This window comes from Rhopilema esculentum, chromosome 6, assembly GCF_057945365.1.
Source record: "Rhopilema esculentum isolate cy_ngs chromosome 6, ASM5794536v1, whole genome shotgun sequence".
In the NCBI taxonomy this organism is placed as follows: domain Eukaryota; kingdom Metazoa; phylum Cnidaria; class Scyphozoa; order Rhizostomeae; family Rhizostomatidae; genus Rhopilema; species Rhopilema esculentum.
The window spans coordinates 1,817,748-1,843,955 of NC_142820.1; the positions used below are offsets into that span (position 1 = coordinate 1,817,748).

Consider the following 26,208-nt stretch of genomic DNA (forward strand, 5'->3'; position numbering starts at 1 on the left):
CTCGGTGCTGCTACAATTATGACTCTGCTGTCAAAAACACAGATATGCTCTTTTAAAGATTTCGAAAAACAATGAAGAATTTGCTGATCGCCTTCAATGCATTAAACAATAAAGACGAATTAGGGAAACTTTGCAATAAATCTTAATATCACTCAATTCGCAGAGATTGTTTGTCTTTTGAAAGTTTTCAAGTTTTTTTGAAAAATGCAACTTGGGACAGGGGCGCGCCGGGAAATTTCCCGGTGTCCCGGTGGTCCAGTCCGCTTCTGCCTCTTGCCCTTGCAACAACTGACGGATACAGACGCAAAACAGCCAAGAGCATGTGTGAAGGACATCGAACCTTATTTAGGATAAATAAGATTAATGTTGTGGGATTTCTACCCCACCACTATGGTCTGCACCCAGTTATCAAGCTCCTCGACACGGTGCCGCTGCGCAGCAATTTATGAAGTCTGGTGACAACCCATGGTGCCTAGCCAATGTGTTCGAGGGAACATGGTTTAAGACTGGAATGTTTGATGTTTTCGTTGAGTTTTCATGCTTTTTTTGCAAGGGAATCACTTGTTTTTTGTGGATATTCTTCGTATCAACCAGTATTGACACCCAAGACGTGGCAGGCTAACATATATGCTACTACATAATGCATTAAAATCAATCATAGTACCAAAAAACCCGGTGCCAAAAATTTGGGTGGATTATTTTTCGGTGGAAGAATAATCGGTGAATTTTCAATGAGAACTTGAAAAATCTTCGGAAAAAAACGATTTCGATGAGTAAAGAAATGAAGAACTTTCTGTAAGTTATTTCTATCTTCAACATAGAATTATCTAGAGCACAATCATAAAAGTTACAAAAATCGAATACTTTGATGCATACCAAGAGACAATTGAACTATCAATATAAGGAAGATTCCAAAAGATCACTGGGGCTTATTTTAAAAGATAAAGAGATAACATTAAAAAAACATTTGAGATCTTATAACCCACACACATGGGGACACATGGGTAACACCCCTCCCACCAAGATTTCTGAATCTGTTCTTAACTTGGTGGTGGCGTTAATTAAAAATCAATGACAGTTGATGGTATATTTGATTGTTTTTGTTTTCATTTCGATTTGTTTCGTTAATTTGCAAAGTGAAACCAGTGGGAGCTAAACTCCACATTACAACTTTTCAGCGCTGGGTGCGCGAATGATGAGAATGGCTGCCAGAAAATTGATTAAAACCGTCAAATAGCGTTCCATCCGCAAAAATTTATTCTAAGAATAAGATTGTATTGTAAGGTAGTAAAAATGTCTTTCATGAGTGAATTTTCCAGCAAACTGGAAGCATCAAAGTTCGAAAATTTCCCCCACCTTTTGCGGCAACCATGGTGACGCCTCAGGTAGTAACTTTCGTGTAATGATTCCTATTCTGTTTAATGATTAAATGACGTCATTTTTTATTACTCAGAAAATTTTACAATGTTGTGAATATAGAAAAATCACGGAAAAAGACCTACAAAGAACTTTCTTAACATATGTCATTTGTCCTTTTAGGGATATTTTGTTATAAAAGCGAGTTCCCCACATAAGAATATTAATCACGCTCTAAGTAGCTGTTCCTTCTTCCTTTTTATATTCATGTCCTGTGCATCTTTTTGCAATTGGGATTCCATGTTGTTTTCTCTCCAATTCCATAGCCCCCCTGTCGGAAGGTCAAGCCCCTCTGTCGGAGAATTTTTAGCGCCACCACTAGCAGTCTCAACTCAACGATCGAGTAATATTCTTTGCAAGAAAGGGTTTTTTGCAAGAAAATTGACAGCAAAGGGGTAACTCAGGTGGGAAAGTTAAACACAAACCATGAGAAAGCAGATGCCAAAATCTGCCACCTACTTCACCATGCCCTACTGATGAATAATGGACAGGAGACAGTTTGCATTGTGCGCTCTTGAGATGTTGATATTCTTGTTATACTTTTAACCAACGAAGCTAAAAACTTGCATGTCTTTATGGAGTACGGAAGAGGAAAATACAGGAGACTTCTGGATCTAAATGCTTTTGTGCTATCTTTATTGCGGAAGCAAGCGCTCCTTGGCCTGCATGCATTTTCAGGAAATTTCTACAGCTCATCCTTTTTGCGTAAAGGAAAGCCTGCATTTTGGAAGCGCTTTTTGGAGGCGATGAAAAATTCCAAAAAATATTCTCAGAGCTTGGTAAGAAAAATTGTGCAAGTGGTAATATGTTACTTGGCTTGGAAAGGTTTGTTTGCACACTGTATGGAGAAAAAAAATGTTGTCAATGAATGAAGCAAGATATGCTCTAATCTGATGGACCTTTGAAAAGAACAGCAGAGTAATTGGTCGATTACTGCTCATGCAAAGCAGCCTCGAAAAACACTTAAAGCGTGCAAACTTTGTAACAAGGGTATGGAGACAAGCTTCACAAAGTATATGGCTGGTTAGAAGATTTGTTAATTGATTGGTTCACGGAGCCTAGCCTGTGCTTAGGGGTCTGGGACACACAAAGTATATGGCTGGTTAGAAGATTTGTTAATTGATTGGTTCACGGAGCCTAGCCTGTGCTTAGGGGTCTGGGACACACAAAGTATATGGCTGGTTAGAAGATTTGTTAATTGATTGGTTCACGGAGCCTAGCCTGTGCTTAGGGGTCTGGGACACACAAAGTATATGGCTGGTTAGAAGATTTGTTAATTGATTGGTTCACGGAGCCTAGCCTGTGCTTAGGGGTCTGGGACACACAAAGTATATGGCTGGTTAGAAGATTTGTTAATTGATTGGTTCACGGAGCCTAGCCTGTGCTTAGGGGTCTGGGACACACAAAGTATATGGCTGGTTAGAAGATTTGTTAATTGATTGGTTCACGGAGCCTAGCCTGTGCTTAGGGGTCTGGGACACACAAAGTATATGGCTGGTTAGAAGATTTGTTAATTGATTGGTTCACGGAGCCTAGCCTGTGCTTAGGGGTCTGGGACACACAAAGTATATGGCTGGTTAGAAGATTTGTTAATTGATTGGTTCACGGAGCCTAGCCTGTGCTTAGGGGTCTGGGACACACAAAGTATATGGCTGGTTAGAAGATTTGTTAATTGATTGGTTCACGGAGCCTAGCCTGTGCTTAGGGGTCTGGGACACACAAAGTATATGGCTGGTTAGAAGATTTGTTAATTGATTGGTTCACGGAGCCTAGCCTGTGCTTAGGGGTCTGGGACACACAAAGTATATGGCTGGTTAGAAGATTTGTTAATTGATTGGTTCACGGAGCCTAGCCTGTGCTTAGGGGTCTGGGACACACAAAGTATATGGCTGGTTAGAAGATTTGTTAATTGATTGGTTCACGGAGCCTAGCCTGTGCTTAGGGGTCTGGGACACACAAAGTATATGGCTGGTTAGAAGATTTGTTAATTGATTGGTTCACGGAGCCTAGCCTGTGCTTAGGGGTCTGGGACACACAAAGTATATGGCTGGTTAGAAGATTTGTTAATTGATTGGTTCACGGAGCCTAGCCTGTGCTTAGGGGTCTGAGACACACAAAGTATATGGCTGGTTAGAAGATTTGTTAATTGATTGGTTCACGGAGCCTAGCCTGTGCTTAGGGGTCTGGGACACACAAAGTATATGGCTGGTTAGAAGATTTGTTAATTGATTGGTTCACGGAGCCTAGCCTGTGCTTAGGGGTCTGGGACACACAAAGTATATGGCTGGTTAGAAGATTTGTTAATTGATTGGTTCACGGAGCCTAGCCTGTGCTTAGGGGTCTGGAACACACAAAGTATATGGCTGGTTAGAAGATTTGTTAATTGATTGGTTCACGGAGCCTAGCCTGTGCTTAGGGGTCTGGGACACACAAAGTATATGGCTGGTTAGAAGATTTGTTAATTGATTGGTTCACGGAGCCTAGCCTGTGCTTAGGGGTCTGGAACACACAAAGTATATGGCTGGTTAGAAGATTTGTTAATTGATTGGTTCACGGAGCCTAGCCTGTGCTTAGGGGTCTGGGACACACAAAGTATATGGCTGGTTAGAAGATTTGTTAATTGATTGGTTCACGGAGCCTAGCCTGTGCTTAGGGGTCTGGAACACACAAAGTATATGGCTGGTTAGAAGATTTGTTAATTGATTGGTTCACGGAGCCTAGCCTGTGCTTAGGGGTCTGGGACACACAAAGTATATGGCTGGTTAGAAGATTTGTTAATTGATTGGTTCACGGAGCCTAGCCTGTGCTTAGGGGTCTGGGACACACAAAGTATATGGCTGGTTAGAAGATTTGTTAATTGATTGGTTCACGGAGCCTAGCCTGTGCTTAGGGGTCTGAGACACACAAAGTATATGGCTGGTTAGAAGATTTGTTAATTGATTGGTTCACGGAGCCTAGCCTGTGCTTAGGGGTCTGGGACACACAAAGTATATGGCTGGTTAGAAGATTTGTTAATTGATTGGTTCACGGAGCCTAGCTTGTGCTTAGGGGTCTGAGACACACAAAGTATATGGCTGGTTAGAAGATTTGTTAATTGATTGGTTCACGGAGCCTAGCCTGTGCTTAGGGGTCTGGAACACACAAAGTATATGGCTGGTTAGAAGATTTGTTAATTGATTGGTTCACGGAGCCTAGCCTGTGCTTAGGGGTCTGAGACACACAAAGTATATGGCTGGTTAGAAGATTTGTTAATTGATTGGTTCACGGAGCCTAGCCTGTGCTTAGGGGTCTGGAACACACAAAGTATATGGCTGGTTAGAAGATTTGTTAATTGATTGGTTCACGGAGCCTAGCCTGTGCTTAGGGGTCTGGGACACACAAAGTATATGGCTGGTTAGAAGATTTGTTAATTGATTGGTTCACGGAGCCTAGCCTGTGCTTAGGGGTCTGGGACACACAAAGTATATGGCTGGTTAGAAGATTTGTTAATTGATTGGTTCACGGAGCCTAGCCTGTGCTTAGGGGTCTGGGACACACAAAGTATATGGCTGGTTAGAAGATTTGTTAATTGATTGGTTCACGGAGCCTAGCCTGTGCTTAGGGGTCTGAGACACACAAAGTATATGGCTGGTTAGAAGATTTGTTAATTGATTGGTTCACGGAGCCTAGCCTGTGCTTAGGGGTCTGGAACACACAAAGTATATGGCTGGTTAGAAGATTTGTTAATTGATTGGTTCACGGAGCCTAGCCTGTGCTTAGGGGTCTGAGACACACAAAGTATATGGCTGGTTAGAAGATTTGTTAATTGATTGGTTCACGGAGCCTAGCCTGTGCTTAGGGGTCTGGAACACACAAAGTATATGGCTGGTTAGAAGATTTGTTAATTGATTGGTTCACGGAGCCTAGCCTGTGCTTAGGGGTCTGGGACACACAAAGTATATGGCTGGTTAGAAGATTTGTTAATTGATTGGTTCACGGAGCCTAGCCTGTGCTTAGGGGTCTGGGACACACAAAGTATATGGCTGGTTAGAAGATTTGTTAATTGATTGGTTCACGGAGCCTAGCCTGTGCTTAGGGGTCTGGGACACACAAAGTATATGGCTGGTTAGAAGATTTGTTAATTGATTGGTTCACGGAGCCTAGCCTGTGCTTAGGGGTCTGGGACACACAAAGTATATGGCTGGTTAGAAGATTTGTTAATTGATTGGTTCACGGAGCCTAGCCTGTGCTTAGGGGTCTGGGACACACAAAGTATATGGCTGGTTAGAAGATTTGTTAATTGATTGGTTCACGGAGCCTAGCCTGTGCTTAGGGGTCTGGGACACACAAAGTATATGGCTGGTTAGAAGATTTGTTAATTGATTGGTTCACGGAGCCTAGCCTGTGCTTAGGGGTCTGGGACACACAAAGTATATGGCTGGTTAGAAGATTTGTTAATTGATTGGTTCACGGAGCCTAGCCTGTGCTTAGGGGTCTGGGACACACAAAGTATATGGCTGGTTAGAAGATTTGTTAATTGATTGGTTCACGGAGCCTAGCCTGTGCTTAGGGGTCTGGGACACACAAAGTATATGGCTGGTTAGAAGATTTGTTAATTGATTGGTTCACGGAGCCTAGCCTGTGCTTAGGGGTCTGGAACACAGGCTAACGGAGCCCTACTATACTATCCTAAGGACACTGTGGAGCTATCGTTTGCAAGCGAAGAAAAGAAAGCGATTCAGAAGGAGAAAGCGAATAAATAAAACGCTTTAAGAATACAATAATAGTGAAATTTCCTTGTCTGTAATTTCCTTTACCATCAATGCTATGAAAGGCCAATTTCGATGGAGCATTGATTAAGACACTAATTTTTAATAAAATTAAACATTTTCTAATGTGCAATAATTAAATACAGTCATATTGGGACAATGCCCCCTCAATCTCGAAAATGCCCCCTAAATGCCAAAGCAACATCCGGATTCGTAATCTACACAAAAAATTTAGTTAGAAAAGTTAGTCTGGTTAATTGCCAGATCAGGTGATCATGCTCCCCCCTCTCACCTCTGGTCTATGACAAGCATTTCAGAATCCAGTGTTATAATGCGTACGTCACAACCTCGTTTTCGTGCTGATGTGAGATTGGTGTGGCAGTTTTGAGTTAGTTGAGTTTAGGAGTTGAGTCGAGTTGAGTTCGCGAATTATGGAATTTACAACAGAGTTTTGAGTTACAGCTTCAATAATGTAAATAGTTGTTATGTTTATGAAAATGAGATGAGACCAAGCTCAAGCTCATCATTACAGCCCACGTTTTACAATCCTCACAATATCCAGTTTTGTAAAAGGATTGTAGCGCTTTAGCATTTTCGCTTCCATTTTATCGGGAATGTTTCAAGAACGTGAAGTACGTTTCTATTTAAACCCTGAAAGCGAGAGGAAGTTCTAAAAAATTTTGTAGAAATACAGACGTGGGCCCCCTGCGAGAAAATTTTGCGACCATGCCCTTTTGATTGGCTAAAAATATATTTCAGAATATTTCTTACAGTCGTTCACTTGCAGTCTTTAGAAATGTTTTGATAGTGTCTGAAGATAAACTCTCTCTCCCCCCTCCTCCTCTAAGGTAAGAATTTTGTTCCAGATTTTCACTTTTCTGAGACACCAACTTTTCGAGCATTGGGGAGGAGACGGCTGCCCCCTGGCCCTCTCCTCTCGCTATGCTACTGATAAGAAAATAAAAAAGCGAAATCTTGGCATTACTTTATTACTTTTGACTACCAAATAGTGATTTTTACCGAATGGAACAAAATTTACGGAATGACACAGAATATTGGGGGTGTCGCATCCCCTACACCCCCCGCCCCTGGTAATTTTTCATATAATTTTTCATGGAATCAATTTACTTGACTACAGGATTTGCCAATACATTACGTAATTATCCAGCTGTCCCTCCTGTGCCGTAAGATTTTGTCTGTGGCCCAACCACATAATAAGAACAACTATTCTGTGGCCCAAACCAAGACCTTTTAGTTGGATAGTACCTCTGCAATAGAGGGGACATTCCAGGCCAGTGTTTTTTGCATGCTAAGACTTGCACAGCGTATTTTCAATGGCATTATTATAAAAAACTTATATTTGCACTCACTGGACGTTGTGCCTGCTTTTTTATGGAAAGTTGCAGAAACGAATTTGACATGTACGTCAATGGTGTGGGCAGATCTTGGTCTGGTTTTCCGATTGAAATGGCTCTCCAGCTGTGATCAAAGTCTGTCTGCATGTAAACAGAGCGAACAAGGAAATAGGTGTGGCATTTCCAGGGTATAAGTAAGTTTCCACGTGATAGCAGAGTCTATAAGCATTCAGTGTTTGCGATAAGAAGAACGTTCCTCGTCTAAAAAGGAACGATGTTGCTACGAGTAATTCTTTTCGTCGGTAAGTGAATATGCTTTTATCATTAAGTTTTCTTCAATGCGCAGCTTAAACTAAGTGGCAAAGCAAAGGGCACGCAAAGCTAGTCTGATTCTAGCACAAAACCAAATGCAATCATTATGAAAGTCCTGGAACACAGAGGCATCAATTTCATGAGACCGATTTCAATCTTCTCATTGGTCTGCTAGAATTTTCGGGAATCTGTGACACTTCGAGCCGATAGCCTTACACTCTTTTTTTTATAAGAACCAGTAAATTCAAGTTCAGGCTGACTGTTCTTAATTTTTTCGAAAATCTAAGGCTGGATTGTTCTTAATTTGTTCTTAAATTAAGTGGGTGTAAGCAGTGCTATTGCTAGCTTTTTCGCTCTAAGGAAGTGTTCAGGCCTCATTTGCCAACAAAGTGAGTCAGAAAATCTTCATTTGCCGCCAAGTTTGAATATTCACCGAAAAAGCACCCACACATCGCTAAAAATCCTCGATTTTCAGAAAAAACGTTGTTCAAAATTGCAGTTTGCAGAAGCTCAGCCTCAGTTTGTTTTTAATTTGTTCCTAACTTTTGACCAGTTTTGAGGCTCGTGTTCTTATAAAATTGTTCTTATAAAAAAAAGAGTGTATAAGAGGACTGTAATTTAACAAACAATAAAAATCGCTATCCTTGGCGCAAAGACCCACTCGCCGACCTTAGTCCGAACCGCGAGAAAAGACGATAAGAACCAGATGGAAAACTTGAACGTAAGGTTCAATCGACACGACTTTACATAGAGTTGTAAAGTGATGACGTCACAAAAATCTTATTTTGGAATTTTTGAATTCGGATCCTCTAACTTTAAAGAGCATCATGAAATACCTCTAAATATTCAAGATGAGTCCATTTTGTTACGAATTGGCAGAGATATGGTCACATGTTTATTGGTTCTCTCCCCCATCAAACCTCGGTATTTTGGTCTCTGTTCATAACTTTATGAACAGAGGCAAAATAACAGTTATTCGTTAGCAACCCTAAAAACTTTAGTACCATAAGTAAAACATTTATGTATGTATTACTATTTAGTACTTTGAGAAATAGTTAAGATTCTAGTTCATTTTTTACCCTCTATACAAGCTTGACCCTATTTAAGCAGGTCTCTTGGCACTTTGAACTCTGCAGGATAACTGTCAACACGTATTATTTGGCCGGCCCTGCATGAACTAAAGTTTTCTTGCTGTTGCTTTTTACCGTATTTTGGCGGGAAATCACTCCCCTTTCCAAATCGTTGCCTAAATGGCCACCACGTCAAAGTTAGGGAAAGGAACTTTGAACTATTTTTTTCGAAAAGCAGCGAGAAAGAACTGCTGTTTCCAGCAAGTTATCAAATAATCAAGATAACAATGGACTGAACAAATCTAGTAAGGATCAGGGAGATGGGAATATAATTTATTACTTTATAACGCAAAATTTATAACAATAATGATGGATGAAGCAACCGATAAAGCTAACAAGAAGCAATGTGTTTTTTGCATAAGGTATGTTGATGATGAGCTACATGGGGATTTTGTTGGATTGTATGAAATTGAATTAATAAAATCTGACGTTCTTGTAAAGGTTATTGAAGATGTAATGTTCCGTTTGAATTTACCCTTCAGTAAAGTACGTGGCCAATGCTATGATGGTGCTTCCGCTTTAAATGGTGCAAAAAGTGAAGTGAAATGGAACATACATACATTGAATGTTTTTTTTTGTTTGTACACTTTTGAAATATGATTTTTTTCAAGGGTGTCTCACACCCCTCATGCCCCCTTTCATGCCGGCCCTGCTGCCCTCCCCCCCCCCAAACAAAAAATTGTATCTCGGTCCTTGCAATGGATTACAGATTGTAGGAAATTACTGTAGAGTAGAATAAGGTGATTGGCGTAGCGGAGGCATTTGGGTTCCTAAGAGAAAACTGAGATGGGGCCCCTTTTAACGGACTCTAGTAGAGCATGTCAAACACTAATGCAATACGCAACACTAACCCAAATTAACATGTAGAAGCTTCAATTAGAGTAATCTAAAAGCTTTTAAAAATGAGGTGAATTCAGCAAAGTCATAAGAATTTATAAGAAAGAAGTTGCCATACCAATAAAGAAGGTAACAAAGATGGAAACCCTTTGATCAATCATGACTTCAATTGAATGCCATAAAGAATCCCTGCCAGAGCTCACAAGTCATTGCAACTGTATAATTTATTTGCACTTTCATCTGCAACTGCAGAACGTGATGGGTAACATTGCCAATAAACAATTTCTGCCGGAATAATTAAACCGAGCAATGTTCCTGTACGATAAGTTCAAGATATTCAAGAATAGTTCAAGAAATACAAGAGAAAAACAAACTGGTTATGATGGGGGGATTAACTAAGCCTAATTTTGAACGGGGACGTGTCATTTTGGTTAAAAATTTTGAACCCATAATTCCATTCATGTCTGAAAAATGTAAACCATTTTACCGCAATCATGATGAAAACTATACCCATAATTCCGCAAAGCAAATAACATTTTTAAAGCACAACGAAATCATCAAACAAATTTTGCATGTTCTTTGCCAAAAACCTCAATATTGCACATATTTCATACTTTCCTTTCTAACTGGACATTTATTTTGTTAATGCTCAATCTCCTTTCTAATAATTTTGCAATATTTTTCGAAAATGGTACCCATTGTCTAGACATATTTCAAAAACTGATACCGATAATTCCGCACTTTTCAGAAAAAGGTACCCCTAAAACATTGCACGTTCCCCTGCCTTCAAACATGTTAAGGTACCCCCCCTCCCACTTCCCACCCAGCAAAAGCCTTAACAACAGAATGGGAAGTTTAAGACTGGCCTTTTAGATTAAAAGTTTTATTAGTACCAAAGTTTTATTTTATATCAAATTTTTGTTATAATTCTAATATTGGATCTGTTGAAAGAGTGAAAGATTAGTTCTATTTGGGTGAGAGATAATTGACGCCCAAAGAGATAATTGACTAGTTTCTATAACGCGTGACTTGTCCATTCTGTTATTTAAAGATGAAAAATCTCTGATTCTTTTAGTGATCTTTTTCACATGCTATGCACATCGACAAGAAAACAATTATGCAGCTGAACTAGAAAGTATAAAGGTGAGGAAAAAATTACACACGATTTTCCTTTTAAGTTTTGTATCAAGTTTAAGAAAATGCGTCATCGGCGAAATTTGCTACTGAAGAAAGCAAACGAACTGGCCATGTTAACAGGTACGAATCCAAGGAGGGGGCACAGGGGGCATTGCCGGTTTAATATGCGTTTCGGTACCCTATGCAAAAGTGTAACATTGTGAAACGCAATGTGTTTCAAATCTTGTGATTTCATTGTAGTGTGACGTGTTGACACGTTATGAGTAAGAAATTGAACACAATGCATTTCGAGTTTAAAATTTCACATTTGTCAATCACGCAAAATTTGGAGTCGCTATTAATGTTGTAATTTTTTGCATAACCTTAACAAGAGAAATCACAACACCGCTTCCTATTAGCACCCCCTTTTTAGAAATATTTCGATTGTTCTTTAAATTCTAAAAAATTTGAACCAGATCATTTTTGTACCCAGACCGGTTCACATGCTACATTCCACCATTCATTTCGGTTCCCAATTTTTTAAAGGCAAAGGTCCATTTTTGTATAACGACATTGCCACGTGTTTGTGTACCCGGACCGTTTTGCATGCTAAATTCCACCATTCGTTTTGGTACCCTATGTTTAAGTGTATGGGCACGTTTTGTATAACCAAAATTATCATGCATTTGTGTACCGGGACCGTTTTGCATGCTAAATTCCACCATTTGTGTTGATACCCTATTGTTTAAGTGCTTGGGAACGTTTTTGCATTACCAAAATTTTCATGCATTTGTGTACGCGGACCGAAATGCGTAAGGTTACCGAAATGCATGTGACACCCCGGCCAAACTAAATTTTTTGCCCCTATCTGCCATCTAAAAATGTTAGGATTATAGGGTTTTTCACTAAGGGAATTTTTCTTTATTTCCAAGGAAAGGGCACCGGAAGATGCAAGAGAAGAATTGCCCATGAATCGTCTAGACGATGATTTAGTCGAAAGGAACATGGTTGAAGATAGTGACGGAGAGCTGGACGAAGAAGAAGCAGACGATGATGAAATAGAAGACGGTAAATTAGCCTGATACTTGCATTGAAAAAACATACACTTAGAAGGGATAAGATTCAGAAAAGATTTTTTATTGGAAATTGTTACAGAAGGAAGCAAGGAATCAAGTCAAGACGGGCCAGAGTGCATTTGGATGCATGGAGATTGCAAATGATGGTCAACGATAAACCAAACCTTTCTTCCAAAAAATGAAGAAAACAGTATCGTTTTTTTCCTGAAGCCTTCTCGCATTTTCTTCTATTCAAGCCAAAAATCTTCTGGAATAAAAGAAAATCAACCTGCAACCCTGACATTGCAAATTCAATTTCAACCTTCAACCCTGCGTTTAGATAGGTTTAACATTCGAAACAGGAAGCCACTAACCAATATATAGTAGCAATGATAATGTGGCTGTTCCCAAACCCATCCCAATCTACACTGTCGTTGCTTCATATGTAAACAGGGAGAAACTGACTATGCAATATTCTTTAGTCCCTGTTACAAAACTCAAAGATTACCAGAAAGAAGTGTTGCCGTGATAGTTTAGGCTTTAACAAGTTACATCATCATTAGTATTATCATTATTACTTTGAACTCTATCTGTACATTTTAGAAAAGGATCCCGTGATTGGGGCTCTTTGGAAACAAGCTGCAAAGGTGGTTAAGAAAGCTGCCAAAACGAAGAAAAAGGAGAAGGGTGGTTCCAAAGAAACAACTGGTGGTGCTGAGCACACTAAAGGAAAACGGCCTAGCACAAAACAAAAACATGAAAAAGGTCAAGCGACAAAAAAGAAGCAACAGGAGAAAGCATCTCAAAAGAATCAGAAAGGAGGGAAAGATGGAAGCAAAAAGAGACCGGGGGGAGCAGCAAAATCACGTCGCCGTAGTTTAACTCGCCGCAGGTCTTCCTACCGGCGGAGGTTTTCTACCCGTCAAAGATACTCAAGACGCCGTAGATATTCACGCCGGCGTAGATATTCAGCAAGGCGCCGATATTCACGACGCCGGAGGAGCTATTCTCGTCGCCGTCGCAGTTCCCGCCGTCGCAGTTCACGCAGACGCAGTTCACGCAGACGCAGTTCACGCAGACGCCGTTCTCGCAGACGGGGTTAGACGGTCGATTAAGATGACGCTTCAAGTAGTTTGATTTGGAAATATAAAAGATAGAACTGATTCACCAGATTTCGTGTTCTTTGATATATTATACAAGTAGGAAGATAAAAAGAAGTCAGATAGTAACTAATTGTATAGCATGACTCATAATAGTATTGTCAGTAACAAGGGAATCAGTGACAGTTATTGAAACAATAAATGAAAAGCTTCCAAGAAATGATATCTTCGCTCTTCAAAATCAAAAAACCGATACAGCAACCCTTTTATCGTGAACAAATTTAGACAAAGCAACAAAATTTAGCTACTGTGCAGAGATCTAATTCTTTTAAGTTTTGCTCCCTCTATTATACTAAAACTGTGTAGGCATTGCTCTGTAATTGTTTTGGTTCTAATGTTGGGATGGCTCAATGGTTGGGGTCAAAGACTAGTACAGATCCAAGGGTGTGCGAAATTTTTTCCATATGCCATATTCCCTGTGTTGTCTCTCTTGAATCATAATGTTTTTCCTTTCGCCACTGAATGCCCTTTAGTATTAAAAATTGCGCTTGGAATGATAAAGAATAACATTTTCTATACGTTTATTTTATATTGCAATCCAACAAAGGCTATTTAATATTCCACTTCAACTAAGAACTCATAGGCATCCTGCATAAATGAAACGTTAAAACTAAGAGTTTGTACTTAAAAGGAATTTAGACTAACTCAAACCAAATATCTTGACCAGTGACAAACGGGGCCCTTTATTCCTGGTCAATGAATAACAGTACCCCCACAATGATTTGTAACTGTAGCGTAGAAGCAGGAGCATTGCAGCCATTATGTTGACAGGAGCAAAAGCCTCTCTTTACTTTTTCAAAAAAGTGCTGTAAACCAGGGTTGTCCTACGCGTGGCCGGCGGGCCACATTGTGGCCCCTCATGTTGTCTAATGTAGCCCGCGCTTGGGTCAAAGTTGATAAAGAACTGCATTGTATTTATTCAGGTTGTAAGAGGGAAGTTAATTCATATTATTCACGAGATCAAATAAAAGCGCACCCAATTTCGCGCGCATACACTTGGCGACGTCAAGTTCAACGCAATGAACCAAACGCCCTATTTTGTGCCCAAGCAGTGAACACGCTGCGCTTGTTTGAAAAGTTCAAGATTGGTACAAGCCATGTTTCTAAAAAGCCGTGAAGAGGGAGAGATGTGAACTTGGGAAACGCAATTTAAAATTATCGTGGACGATCATAGCAAAATGACTTTGTTATGTGCTTAATTTGTTTGAAAAAATCGCAGTGCGGAAGGAATACAATATTGCTAGGCATAATAACACTAAAAATTCATGTTATTAAAAGCTGGAAGGCTAGTTACATGTTCATGAATTAGAAGTTTCTTGTCAACAATCTCTAAGGAAATCAGGTTTCTCTGTTCGGATTGCGCCACAAAGGTCAGCATGCCGTGGTCTACTTTTTTTTATGGGAGCACATACAAACACAAACAAAAATTGTTAAAATTGATGGCAGAAGCAGAACATAACCCGGTTCGCACGGGAAGGATTGCGTACTGTTACAATGTCGTTCAAAATGATTGAACAAACGGGAAATGAACTGTTCAAACAGGCACGAAACGATCACGTACCAATTGTTTCTTCTCTTCACGCGGGAAGACAATCTCTCCGTTTTACTTTTTGTGCTAGAATTTCAAAAGTTTACCAATGCGCATATGAGTATTCCCATACGAACAATGCAAGCATATAGCCAGATCAGTGATTATTCTGTTTTTCGGATCATTTTACCTGTTCACACGGGAACGGAACGATTTCACACTGTTATTCTTTTTGAACGGCACGATTTAAATTGTTCCCATGTGCGCGCAACTCCTATGCGACCCATTCTTTGGAATGGGACGATATGAAACGGAACGGGGCCAAACGGCAATGCAGCGGTAAACATATAAGTGGCCCCTCAGTTACTTCGTTATTCTGAAAGTGGCCCTTCTGGAAATAAGGTCGGACAACCCTGCTGTAAACAATCAAAATTTTGTAAATTACCGTTTGATGAGAATAAGTCATTTCGCAAAATTTATGAAGATTGCTAGTTTAATCGAAAATAATCTCGCCCCCTAAGCTGGAGAAGTTGATTCCTCTGTAAAATCTTGGACTGAAAAATGGGCTTTCGGCGTTAGTCCAACTTTTATAATCTACATATCACTTGAGAGCAATACACCATTTGACAGTTTTACCAGCCGTGTCGACGTTTCAAAGTCAATTTGATTGAGAATCTTCTTCTTTCCAAAATAAAATTTTAAATAAAAACGACCTTGCATTTCAACATAGGGGCATTTTCTGACGTTCTACACGGCCCGTTTTACAAACCCCGAATTTCAGCAACTTTAACACCTATTGGCATCCTTTTGGATGCTTTTCCCGGTGGGTTGAATGGTAGCGTTAAATTAAATGAAATATTACACAAATAAATGTCATGCAGAGCTCGAAGCTCATCAATCAAAGATAGCCGAACATCGAAACTTATTTTCGGAACAATTTTTACGGATCTCGAAACCCATCTCGAAGTGTCAAGGGTAATTTAATACTATGAAATTTAAAACTATCTTCACCTATGAAGAATGTGGGCAAAACGACTGGTTGACTATGATTGGATGGGTAGAACAAACATATTTTCCTGTCAAGGTGCAGTGCCTATAAAAGAGCTCAATACCTTCTCAAGTGGAGCAGATAAACTGGCTGTGTGGATCACTTGAAGGGTGAGAATTCATTCTTTTTCTTCTAGTTGAATGTACATAATTACTTTTTTTGATATTCTTGGCTTACTTCGATTTTCGGTTGAAGATTCTGATACCGCTGGATGTCAACATCATTATAATGCTGACAAAGGCATAATTGTATGAAAATATCTGAAGTACTTTCAGTGCCCCAAACATTGCCCTGACCCATCGTTATGTTGCCCGCAAATGGGGCGTTCAACAAGTACTGCTAAAGCTGCACATGAAAATATGTTTCCCGGTTCAATTCTGTGGTGTAGAATCCAAATTTCGTGATATTTTTTGTGTGTGAGACGTTCAGTTGATTTCATGCGTCTTTGCCTCTGAGTGGGGCACTGCTGGTAGCGTACTAACTGGTTCAAATATTGTATATCTATACCTGTTCAAGAGGAAATGAGAGTTAGGATTATAAGTGTTCATAGATTAGACGACTGCATCAGAAACACGAGCACGTGAATGATTGCCCTATTTCGATCCACAACTGGGTATATCTATATATCGATCTATATATATTTCCTAGCGTAGAGTTTTCGATCTATGTTCTGACGTTTAAACTCTGAAGAATCTCAGACGAAAAGCTCTAGTTTACTCAAATGTTTGCTTTTTTCAAAGCCATTTTCAAGTTTTGTTTTTAAAAACCCCCAAACAAAGCTGCCTTTTCGAAAAAGAGGTTCCAGAGCGACACCGTATCGGATTCATGCGTTCACAACTTCACACCACTAATCTAGAAAAAGTGATCCGATACGATTCCATTCCACATTCACAGCGGAATGGTTTGACTCCGCAAATACGATACGGAGCGTATCGGATTCAAGCGTCATCGTGTGAACACAAAATAGAACAGAAGGCCTATCCGATATGAAAAGCGATCCGATACGAAATGAATCCGGTATTGTATGAACAGGGCCTTGATCTGGTTTTCCGATTGAAACAGTTTGAGGTTCTCCAGCTGTGATCCAGCTGTGTCTGTCTGCATTTAAACAGAGCAAATGAGGAAATTGGTGTGGCATTTCCAGTGTATAAGTAAGTTTCCACGTGATAGCAGAGCTTATACAGCATTCAGTGTTTACGATAAGAAGAACGTTCCTCGTCTAAAAAGGAACGATGTTGCTACGAGTAATTCTTTTCGTCGGTAAGTGAATATACTTTTATCATTAAGTGTTTTTTAATGCGCAGCTTAAACGAAGTGGCAAAGCAAAGGGCACGCAAAGCTAGTCTGATTCTAGCACAAAACGAATGCAAATCCTGGAACACAGAGGCATCAATTACATGAGAACGATTTCAATCTTCTCATTGGTTTGCTAGAATTTTCGGGATTCGGTGACACTTCTAGCCGATAGCCTAATAAGAGGACTGTAACTTAACAAACAATAAAATTCGCTATCCTTGGCGCAATTACCTAATCGCCGACCTTAGTCCGAACCGCGAGAAAAGACGATAAGAACGAGATGGTAAGCTTGAACGTAAGGTTCAATTAATGTCTCAACAGAACTACTAATATTACCTACAATAAGATATTATTATACACAAAATCAATAACCAGATATAAAGTGATACCTAAGCAATGCTACGTAGCGAAAACTCGTCTTAAGGACGTAAACTTAAGAGAGGTGGGTATCCTAAAAGGTTGGAGACGACTTCTACCAACCTGCGCGACGTTACGGAGATTACTTAAAACGCTTACTTAACTTGAGGTCAACGGGGGTAACAACAGTGGACATTGTGGGCGTTACCTAACAATTGCTACTGCACAACTACAAAGCAATATAATATAAACAACAATGCAAAACAACAATGCAAAAAACCAATGCGTAAAAACAGAGTAATCTAATTCAATGTCAAAATAGAACAACGTAGTATAGTTCTCGATACATCTTAGAAGTGTCCACTTCGTACTTGCAATCAATCTGTAATGATTCTTATGATAATCCCAACTGGATCTCACTACAACAAGAGCTTAAAGTGCCTTACGCAAATAATCAAGGGACTCACAGACCACAACTTTGTCTTTGTCTTGACTTCGACTTTACTTTGTCTTTGCTGCACTTGCTTGGGTAGGGCCATGGTTGGGTAGAGCCATGGTTGAGTAGGAGGTCTAACCTTGGTGTTTACGACACTCTTCTACAAGAGTTAAGATAGGAGGATGAAGCAGAATATAGAACATTTTTTAGAATGACGCCTGAAAATTTTGACGAGTTGTTGGAGCTTCCTTCCACGCTTCTATGAATTCATCTGTATTGACAACTTTCTTCGCCACCTTTAAGGCCCTGTTCACACGATACCGGATTCATTTCGTATCGGATCACTTTTCATATCGGATAGGTCTTCTGTTCACACGATGACGCTTGAATCCGATACGCTCCGTATCGTTTTTGCGGAGTCAAACCAATCAGCTGTGAATGTGGAATGGAATCATATCGGATCGCTTTTGAGCTCGTGTGAACGCATGAATCCGATACGGTTTCGCTCCGGAACCTCTGTTTCGAAAAGGCAGCTTCGTTTTGAGGGTTCTTAAAAACAGTTTGGCACTATTTTCAAGACACAAAATGACAGTGGATCGCAGTTAAACAATAAATATGCTCCTTGCGATGATTTTTTTTATCCACTTTATTTAATGTTGGTTTACAAAATACTAGCTAATAAACAGCTAATTAACACCAACTTGTAACAAAAACAAATATAACTAAGAAACAAGTACCCAATATTAGAAATATATGGTGTACATAGTCTACCCGAGCAAGTAAGGTCCGTCTGTTTAATTTTAGCTTTGAATACTTTACAATTCTTTTGTCGATCAAATGTCAAACGGTATAGAATTCCACAATTTATTACATCTATGGGATATTGTATCTAGCCCATAAGTAACAGTGTTCGGCTTTTTTTGTATAAACGATTGATTTCGCAAATTATATGCAAGTTTATTCAACTGAAATATTTCTTTCATAAATACTGGATTTAAGTTGTTTACTGTTTTGTATATTTCTATTGCTAGTAGTTGTAGGTTCTTTTGATGTATCCTGACATCATTTTTGTGTGAGAGAATATTTTCAAAACTTGATTCAAAATCATTGTAAGCCAATCTCAGTGCTGATGATGAGCTTCACAAGATTAATGCAAAGGAAAACTGGATTGATTGAAAACTGATTTCGAAATACTTCTCTTCTTCAAAACAAAACAGCGTATCAGTTCCGTCACGTCAAAGAATGCATTCAATCAGAAACATAGGTATCCTGTCGCTGTGTACGAAGAATGCCGGTACTCTTTTGATGCTTTGTAGGCAGTTTCATAGCATCCGCTACGCCCATGGGTAGTTCTACTTCATATTTGAGTTGCTTTTGGAATGGAAACCGTTATAAAGTTTTCAATATTGACTGATGCGATGATCTTGGAACCTTTCACCTACAGCACCTGACTGAGGGCAGAAACGCCGAGCACCGAAATTCAGTTGACAATAGCAATACACTTTTACCAATCAAAACTTTTATTGCCACTATATCCGTTTCTTTAATCACGTCATGCCACAAAGGATTGATCGTTTTCGCGAAAATCCGTGCCAACTTTCCTTCTGGCAATGATACAATGCTTCTTTGCACCGTTCACTACGTAATGACGTTGAGTCACCATCATTTCGTTGCCGCAAGCAATAGAAATCGGTACCCTAATTACAGGAAAACGAGCATGCCTTGCATAGCACAAAAGTTACGGAAAAGCGTCTCTCTATATATATATTTATATATATATCATAGAGTTGAAGAAGATAAGACTACATGGTTTATCTCTACAACAAGCCTGTTTCGTGAGTAACTCACTCTTCAGGAGATGTTGATATACTGGAATATTCCTCGAATAAATAGATAATACGGTACAGAAGGTGTTACATAATGTGTGACGTTATACAAAAGGTGAATTAGAGGCGGTACATAAAGGGATTTAGGTTTTCGGAAAAAACACTTTGTGACGTATGAAAGGGCTATCGTTTCAATATTCGGCGCTATTGTTATACGTTCGCACTGAAATTCGCACGACTCGGTAGAAACTCGGAGGAGGCGATTCATGTCGGAATCTCGGTTGTCGTTTTATTTATTTTCCTTCATTGCGATTGATGTTCAGCGAAGGCTTCCAGCCAACATGGACTAGTAATTCCACAAATCAAAGATGAAAACTTCAACCTGAACGCAAATTCCCATCTTGGCCACGCAGCAAGCTTTTCAAAATCTAATGCTTCACGAATTTTCAGATGTGAATGGATTTCTGACCGACGGCATTTCTTATCGTCGTCTCATCTCAGGGATTTCCAGGGAGGTGAATAATAATTGATGTCTTACCGCATTAGAAGAAGAACCCCATTCACAAGATGGAAGCTTTCCCGTAAGTAACAATCCATCATTATCCAGGCAACGCGGAGCAGGGGGGGCTGGGGAGGGGGGTGGGGGGCTTTAGCCTGGCCTTCTAAAAATCATGCCGCTGCTAGGCCCTGTTTGCCATTTCGCTACGTTCCCGTTGACCCTTTGGACAGCCGATGATACTTGCCGCGAAAATACCGAGGCCGAAAATGTTTGTGACGTCAACCGAAGATCTCTGAGAACACGGTTGAAAAACAATTCAACTCAATGACCAATTTACAAACGCTAATAACTACAAAATGGTTAGAGATATGAAAAAATAATAACAGATTCGTGTTCAGGAGGTCTGATTACATCGTGTTCTGAAATTAAATTTTGGGCTGGAGTGGCCCTTTAAAACTGACGAAGTTAGACATGTTCAACTTCTTCAGTCAAAAACTGACGGTCATTAATGCATCAGTTTTTATCAGTTATTGCTAAATACAGGATCAGTTTTTGACTGAAAACTGAACACTGTCAGTTAAAAGTTGATCGTGTATTTCAGCTTTAGACAATGGCCGATATATGTCTTCTATGGTTAGGACATAGTCAGGGATGGCGCTAGAACCCAAACAACGATGTGACGACGACTTTAGAAATGGTTGCCGACATATTTTATGAACTCCCCTTCACAGTTTCTTTAAATCTTAAAACGTTTTGAAAATTAACGAAAAATTGTATACGTTCTTAAAACTAACAATTTCGTTTTATGTGCCTAGCTTGTAAGCCTTTACACCGTTTACTGGCCAAGAAAATTTGAGCCATTTATTGCTCAGTTTCTGCCAAAGACAGTATGATCTTGCTTTTGAAACTTTTATTTTAAAAAGATCGAGGAAAATGTCAAGGTCAAGCATCTAGGCCTTTTTTAACTGAATATCAAGGAATTATCTTGTTTAAAGTGAAAAGGGCTACGCATTTAATGGTTATCACAAGCCCTGCGTCAAGACATCAGAAGAGACTTTCATGCGAGCGAAGCGAGCCGAAAAATTTTGCGACTGCGTCCTTAAGTTTAGCTTCAAATTAATTCCAGAAAATTTCTTGGAACTGTCGGCTTTGAACTTCAATTTAATGGTTCTTATAAAAGAACTAAACTCTCATTCGACAGTTTCAAAGTGCCGACAGTTCTTTTTCTTTTCCTTTATTGGGCTGCCGACAGGGTGTCGTTTGGAACTTTTGGGGGGGCATCTGCTCCCCCCCTATGACACCCCATAGCGACATCCCTGGACATAGTGACCAAGCTAAAGGTAAGGGCATATTTAAGAGAATACTAGCAACAGGTGCTTACAGTATGGTAAACTATATTTCTTTCCTGCAGAAATGAGGGTGGCCATGGTCCAATGGTTTCGCCGGCCCTGTATAAAGATCTCATTTGATAGATTAGCTCAAAATACATTAGGTTTCATTTTGGTAGAACAAAGGAAACATGTTTAGATTAATGTTATGCTTTATGCTGTCATAAATTGAAAAATGCAGTAGCGATGGTGCCAAATGACAGAACTAATCAAAACCTCGAAAGCATGTTAGGTGGATAGCCTCTGTTTTGGATGAGGGTGGGCTTCGATCAATGATATTGAAGCGCCGAAGGCGCCAGATGTCTAACTCACGGGTACGCTGTGAAGCAAATTTGTTTACTTCCGCCATTTTGAATAGTGGCAAAAAGGAACTTGCTCCATACTGAGCCCTTATAAATTTGGTAAAAGTAAGGATTGATTTTGTTAACTTCTCTTTCGAATATCGATGTGAAATTTGGTGAGTGGCCTTATATTGTTCTTAAATTTATGAATTGATGTTAATATTGGAAAAATAAGCCGTCATTCGCAAATTCCAAGCATTGACAGTCGCGGTGCTTGCTCTGGTGTTTTAGGTCTCGTCGAAATTCCAGAAAATAATGATTGATCTGTTTTAAAACGGATCCAGCAACAATGTTTAGCCACTCAATGCATAATTTTCCTAACACATTTGTACAAAGATGTGATTTAGTTACTTTTTCTTTCTTTGTTTGCAGAAAATGCCATGAAATATCTAGGCCTAACTCTAGGCAAAGTCGAAAATAGGTCATAATTTAATGCTTGGATATTAATAACAGAATCTAAATATAGTAACCAATTTTTGACACTTTCCTACTCATGCCATAGAAGGTTCTAAACGACAGACAGAAAAATTCAAGAATTATGTATCTAAAATGGTCTAATCTAAAATGGTCTATATTATTAGATAATAGGCCCAAAAAGTTCTTTCTAATTTATGTGAAGATAAAAATTGCAAGCACATACTTTTTCAACTCATAAAAATACGACAGGCCACTGCTATATTCCCTCCGTAACTGCGTAAACTAAAAGAGCCATATTTTTTAAAATTCTGATTAAAAGCCCCAAAAAATTGTTATTTGTGGTTGGTTTATATCTTCACCAACTACCTGCATCAGAAAAGGCACTGAAATAGTTGTGAACCACGAGAAAATCATTCATTAAAACAAGCAATTTTCCATACTGAACCCTGTTGCAGCTCGCTTCTTGCCACTATTTAAAATGGCGGAAGTAAACAAATTTGCCTCACTCGGCAGTACGCAGCATGACCCGAGTTGGATATCATTGGCCTCGATTCGTATCCGATCCCATTTGGAACCGTTGAGCTCGATGGGATCAGTTCCAACAAACACTGATCTATGATTCCAAATAGGATCGGTTAGCCAGATGAGACTCGTCTGGATACGGCTAGCAGTTCCATTTGGAACGGTTCCAGCCGGTCCCATTGAAACGCTACGCCTAACCGTATCCATTTTGGAACCGGTCTCGTGTAAACGCAGCCTCGAATTCTAAGGACGACACTGAGATCTGTTGAAAGAGTGAAAGATTGGTTTTATTTGGGTGAGAGATAATTGACGCCCAATGTATATAATTTCTAGGCCTATGCAGTGTTTAAAAGCGAAAAACTTTTGAAACGAATTAACACGAAAATAAAGATAATCAACAATGCCCACCTTTCCTTTTGTAAAATGCAATTTGCTGTCAAGCCATATTTTTGCAAACTTTAACCAAAGTCGTTCGTTGAAATTTCAGAGAGTTTGGCATTAAATATTTTTTCAAAGGGAACTCTAAAGGAATCAAGTCTCGATAATATATACAATTTGTACGGTCACTAAAGCCCGTTGGCAGATCTTCATGAGTCAAATTTTGTCTAAACGAGAAATGCCTTTCTCCCAAGTTAGCTTTGGCTAGAGGTACAAAATATTACTTGTTTCAAAAGCATGCTTCTATCTGGCAGCATGAGGATCCTTCCTCTTTCACACTCGAAAAACGATTTAAAGAATTATTGATTTTTTCCCTACTTCCTTCAACCCATTGCCAAAACTCAAAAACTTGGCCAAGTCACAAATCTTTCTAAAAATCGTCTGTCGGGCAACCGTAAGTTTTTCAATACATTGAATATTTGTGTTGATTAACCAAATATTCTTTGATTTCTATCATTAAAATAAATTTGCTAATCATGTCTTTACAATGGAGTGCCAAGGACTAGTTTCTATAACGCGTGAGTGTCCATTTTGTTATTTAAAGATGGAAAATCTCTGATTCTTTTAGTGATCTTTTTCACATGCTATGCACATCGACAGGAAAACAATTATGCAGCTGAACTAGAGAGTATACAGGTGAGGAAAAAATTGAACACGATTTTCCTTTTAAGTTTTGTATCAAGTATATATGCGTTTCAGTACTCTATGCAAAAGTGTAACATTGTGAAATGCTATGTGTTTCAAATCTTGTGATTTCATCGTAGTGTGATGTTTTGACACGTTATGAGTAAAAAATTGAACACAATGTATTTCGAGGTTAAAATTTCACATCCGCTTCTTATAAGCACCCCCCTTTTAGAAATATTTCAATTGTTCTTTACATTCTAAAAAATTTGAACCAGATCATTTTTGTACCCAGACCGGTTCACATGCTACATTCCACCATTCGTTTCGGTTCCCAATTTTTTAAAGGCAAGGGTCCATTTTTGTGTAAATGAAATTTCCACGCGTTTGTGTACCCGGACCGTTTTGCATGCTAAATTCCACCATTCGTTTTGGTACCTATTGTTTGAATGCTTGGGTATGTTTTTGCATTACCAAAATTATCATGCATTTGTGTACGCGGACAGAAATGCATAAGGTTACCAAAACGCATGTGACACCCAGCAAAACTAGATTTTTTGCCCCTATCTGCCATCTAAAATTTTAGGATAATAGGGTTTTTCACTGGAGTATTTTTCTTTTTTTTCAAGGAGATGGTACCGGAAGATGCAAGAGAAGAATTGCTTATGAATCGCCTGGACGATGATTTAGTCGAAAGGAACATGATTGAAGATAGTGACGGAAAGCTGGACGAAGAAGAAGCAGACGATGATGAAATAGAAGACGGTAAATTAGCCTGATACTTGCATTGAAAAAACATACATTTAAAAGGGATAAGATTCAGAAAAGATTTTTTATTGAAAATTGTTACAGAAGGAAACAAGAAATCAATTCAAGATGGGCCAGAGTGCATTTGGATGCATGGAGATTGCAAATGATGGTCAACGATAAACCTTTATCCCAAAAAATGAAGAAAACAGTATCGTTTTTTCCCTGAAGCCTTCTCGCATTTTCTTCTATTCAAGCCAAAAATCGTCTGGAATAAAAGAAAGTCGACCTTCAACCCTGGCAGTTTCAAATTCAACGCAGCTGGCTCAAAAACAAATTCCTGCATTTAGATAGGTTTAACATTCGAAACAGGAAGCCACTAACCAATATATAATGGCAATGATAATGTGGCTGTTCCCAAACTCATCCCAATCCACACTGTCGTTGCTTCATATGTAAACTGGGAGAGACTTAGCATGCAATATTCTTTAGTCCTTGTTACAAAACTCAAAGATTACCAGAAAGAAGTGTTGCCGTGATAGTTTAAGCTTTAACAAGTTACATCATTATTAGTATTATCATTATTACTTTGAACTCTATCTGTACATTTTAGAAAAGGATCCCGTGATTGGGACTCTTTGGAAACAAGCTGCAAAGGTGGTTATGAAAGCTGCTAAAACGAAGAAAAAGGAGAAGGGTGGTTTCAAAGAAACAACTGGTGGAGGAAAACGGCCTACCACAAAACAAAAAGACGGAAAAGGTCAAAGGAAAAAAAAGGGGAAAAAGAATAAGGGTCGTTCCAAAGGAACACCTGGTGGTGCTGAGTACCAGGGCCATGAATCCCATTGGATACATGGGGGACTGGGAGGAAGACTTTAATTTTGAGAAATTATCGTCATTTTCTTTTTTATATCATTGTAAAGGGAAATTATAAAGGAATAATTTCATTACACGCCTTTTCATAAAAATCCTAACTCGAAACCTAGGTCCTAAAGTTCCGAATTTTTGAACCTCTATTAGTTGAATTGCGGTACCAAGACCTCCATAATAGCTCCTTAACTCTAACTGCACATTTAGTGTCATGATAATTGTCGGAACTTTTCTCTTGCTTTCGGGCATTTTCTTCTAACCATAATTGCTACACATAGTTGGTAAATTATTTGCTATAAACACAGAATTGCGTAGTGATTAGTTGTTTTTCCTGCGGTTCACTTAGATGGATCGCATGGTGAACTCGTTAGGATCGCGGGAAAACCTTTAACATTGCTTGTTTACTCCATAACTTGGCTACAGATACATGTTTAGGTAAATTTAGTTATAAGCATTCAGCGTGTTATAGGCATGCAGCGTTATTTCTACATAAAAATTGCTGTTAATTAGCTTTAGTTGACGTAAAACTGCACATGTTATTCTTGCTTCTTATTGGTAGTTAAATTTGGAGATTTTTGTAGCGTTACTCAGAACCAGGGACTGTAGATTTAAAAGAGAGCGCGTTAATTGTGAATTTAGATGCATCGTAAGATGTAAACACGATGGTTGATACCAATAAACGAGATGACAGAGCAAATTTGTCTTGTTATTCTTCAGCGTTCATCTTCAACAAATCTTTAGA

At 39.2% G+C, this 26,208-nt stretch overlaps 2 protein-coding genes across 4 annotated transcripts; both read left to right on the forward strand.

Moving 5' to 3' along the window:
- Positions 1-7,672: 7,672 nt before the first annotated feature.
- On the forward strand, positions 7,673-13,643 carry LOC135686309 (uncharacterized). The gene is made up of 4 exons (XM_089108783.1): positions 7,673-7,821; positions 10,874-10,941; positions 11,847-11,982; positions 12,573-13,643. The coding sequence occupies exons 1-4, from the start codon at positions 7,794-7,796 to the stop codon at positions 13,070-13,072; spliced, it is 732 nt and encodes a 243-aa protein (XP_088964909.1). The 5' UTR covers positions 7,673-7,793; the 3' UTR covers positions 13,073-13,643.
- A 2,884-nt stretch (positions 13,644-16,527) lies between these two features.
- LOC148960078 (uncharacterized) lies at positions 16,528-26,163 on the forward strand. 3 transcript variants are annotated; one of them, XM_089108787.1, is made up of 5 exons: positions 16,590-16,965; positions 23,794-23,861; positions 24,479-24,614; positions 25,210-25,227; positions 25,291-26,163. In XM_089108787.1, exons 1-5 carry the CDS (start codon positions 16,938-16,940, stop codon positions 25,473-25,475), a joined length of 435 nt encoding a protein of 144 aa, XP_088964913.1. In that variant the 5' UTR covers positions 16,590-16,937; the 3' UTR covers positions 25,476-26,163. The 3 variants fall into 3 exon arrangements, with proteins under 3 accessions (XP_065058585.2, XP_088964913.1, XP_088964912.1); XM_065202513.2 differs by having other exon boundaries at positions 16,528-16,965; positions 24,482-24,614; positions 25,210-26,163; XM_089108786.1 differs by having other exon boundaries at positions 16,601-16,965; positions 25,210-26,163.
- Positions 26,164-26,208: the final 45 nt, after the last annotated feature.